At 43.8% G+C, this 2,334-nt stretch overlaps 2 protein-coding genes across 2 annotated transcripts in view; both read right to left on the bottom strand.

Moving 5' to 3' along the window:
• Positions 1 to 459: 459 nt before the first annotated feature.
• The window catches only part of LOC107678966 (histone H1-like), a 2,990-nt gene continuing 1,115 nt past the window's right edge, over positions 460 to 2,334 (bottom strand). The window contains exon 2 of the mRNA XM_016474364.1: positions 460 to 494. Coding sequence (XP_016329850.1) covers positions 482 to 494 — 13 coding nt within the window. The 3' untranslated portion in view covers positions 460 to 481. The remainder of the gene's footprint in view (positions 495 to 2,334) is intronic.
• LOC107678965 (histone H1-like) lies at positions 467 to 1,609 on the bottom strand. The gene has a single exon (XM_016474363.1). It carries the CDS (start codon positions 1,094 to 1,096, stop codon positions 482 to 484), a length of 615 nt encoding a protein of 204 aa, XP_016329849.1. The 5' UTR covers positions 1,097 to 1,609; the 3' UTR covers positions 467 to 481.

Below are 2,334 nucleotides of genomic sequence, written 5' to 3'. Positions count from 1 at the left end.
TTCAGTTCTATGCAGTGCTCTGCTGGGGAGCTAATATCACTGTGGATGATACAAATAGGGATTAATAAACTGATCAGAAAGGCCGGATCAATTATTGCTTTTACTCCAGATTCTCTTGAGGTTTTTGTGGAAAAGAGAACAAGGGAAAAACTGAAACTGATGTTGTACTATGAAGGACCACTAGAAGGTATTTTTACTACTTCAGTGTTCATTTCGTGGGAGATTAGTAAAGCCTGTGTTCTACAGAACCATGTATAAATTAAATAATTGTGTTGTTGTGTTATTGCTGTTATTTATTGTGTTGCCTGCAGTTTACAACGCTGCTGAATGAGTTGTTGATGGAGTGTGATGTTGTGTCTTGTTTTATTTGTAAAGTACAATTAGTTGTTTCTTAACCTAACCTTACTTCCACAAAGTAAATTGCTCTTTCTTTAGTTAGTGGGTGGCTCTGAAAAGAGCCGTTGGGGAATAAAACTGTTTTTTACTTCTTCTTGGGAGCTGTTCTTTTAGGCTTGGCAGCTTTAGACTTTGCCGCCTTGGGTTTGGCAGTCTTGGCCTTTTTGGGGCTCTTGGCTGCTTTCTTAGGCGCTGCGGGCTTCTTCGCCTTCTTGGGGCTCTTCGTCGTCTTCTTAGCGGCTGCAGCGGGTTTCTTGGCCTTCTTGGGCGATTTCTTAGCGGCGGGCTTCTTTGCCGCTGCGCTCTTGGGCTTCTTGGCAGCAGCGGGTTTCTTGGCCGCGGGCTTCTTCGCTTTAGAAGCCGCTTTCTTCGCCGGCTTCTTCTTGGTCTCGGTTTGCTGCTTGTTGAGCTTGAAGGAGCCGGAGGCGCCGGTTCCTTTGACCTGCAGCAGGGTGCCTTTAGTCACCAGGCTCTTGATGGCGAGCTTGATGCGGGAGTTGTTCTTCTCCACGTCGTAGCCGCTGGCAGCGAGAGCTTTCTTCAGGGCTGCGAGAGACACGCCGCTCCTCTCCTTGGACGCAGACACGGCTTTAACGATCAGATCACCGACAGCTGGACCTGCTTTTTTGGCTTTAGCTGCAGACTTCTTCTTGGGTGCTTTGGCCGGCGGCGCGGCAGCAGCTGGAGCGGTTTCTGCCATCTTTCTTTCTGTGTGTAAATCTACAGTAAATCAGACGCTCTCTAGTTTAAGCAATAAGCAGCAGTCGAGCGGCGCTGCGCTCTTATTTAACACATGAGAACCTTACAGACTCAACCCGCCCGCTCTGTGTCTGCGCGCCTCAACGAGCCGCTCGCGCTTGTGTTTTCTTCTCCTACATTTAAGAGCAAAACTCGAGTGCTAAAATAGTTTGGCGCAGTAGAAACAAAGTGAGCACCAAGCAGAGGTTCTTGGCTTTCTGTGGAGACTAAAACACGCGGCGAGGAAATGTTTGTTTTGCCCCGGTCAGATCAAACTCAAGGCGAGCATCAGCCACTGAACAAAGCCGCGTGTGCATTTAATGCCTCGTTTAAGTGGAAAAGCTGATAAAAGATTAAACTCGTCCTCTGTGTGTTTCAGAAACAGTTTGAAAGTGAATTTAGTGAAATGAGCATCAGTGAAGAGCGTGTGCAGTGTTTCATACAGATGTTGTTTTGGGCAGCTTGAAGCACAAACATCCGGACACTTTCTTTCTTTCTTTCTCAGGATAATGGATTATTGTTGCGTTTACAGGTTCAGTTTGAATGAAAATCAGGGCCAGATTGACTCCCATAGATGGCCTGGACCTGATCTATTGCAGATGAGCAAACACTCTAAAATATAGGTCTTGCAGATGTAATGCAGACTCAAATAGACTCTCCGTGATGTACGTGTGCTGCAGGTTTAGGATTAGGATTGGGTTTAGAACTAGTTCTGATGAGAGTTATTGCTCAACATGTCATCTTGGCCAAAATCACCAAACTTGAACACTGGAATGCAGAGAAACGTGAAACTTCTTTGCAGAGCTTGTCTTTCCAGTCTCCCGTCTCAACTGTTTGCGCACACAAAGTGTCCATTGTTGGGAATTGTGGCAAAGCAGTGCTTTTACTGTTGTTGTTCAGATATGTTTACAGCAAGACATTGTGTGATATATTAATTTTATTGGAATACATGCATCCACACCACAACAGATAACAAATGCATCTTGAATTTACATAACGGGAATAATAAAGAATGTTTCTCACAGCATTTATTTTCACTATAACAAAGTTAAAAGGAAGAACAGTTTAAACAAATCAAACCATGACCAACATTATAAATAATAATTGTAACAAGACTTCACATATTGTATACCCATGTGCTCATTTTAAATCTGGTCATCTCAAACAGTGAAAATAAATAAATAAATAAATAAATAAATA

Source organism: Sinocyclocheilus anshuiensis, unplaced genomic scaffold (genome assembly GCF_001515605.1).
Source record: "Sinocyclocheilus anshuiensis isolate Anshui unplaced genomic scaffold, SAMN03320099.WGS_v1.1 scaffold2040, whole genome shotgun sequence".
Classification (NCBI taxonomy): domain Eukaryota; kingdom Metazoa; phylum Chordata; class Actinopteri; order Cypriniformes; family Cyprinidae; genus Sinocyclocheilus; species Sinocyclocheilus anshuiensis.
Note: the sequence above shows the minus strand (reverse complement) of the source record. Positions and strands in the feature narration are given on the sequence as shown.

Excerpts from the sequence above, each read along its gene's own strand:
- LOC107678965 (XM_016474363.1), bottom strand. The coding sequence starts at position 1,096 with ATGGCAGAAACCGCTCCAGCTGCTGCCGCGCCGCCGGCCAAAGCACCC.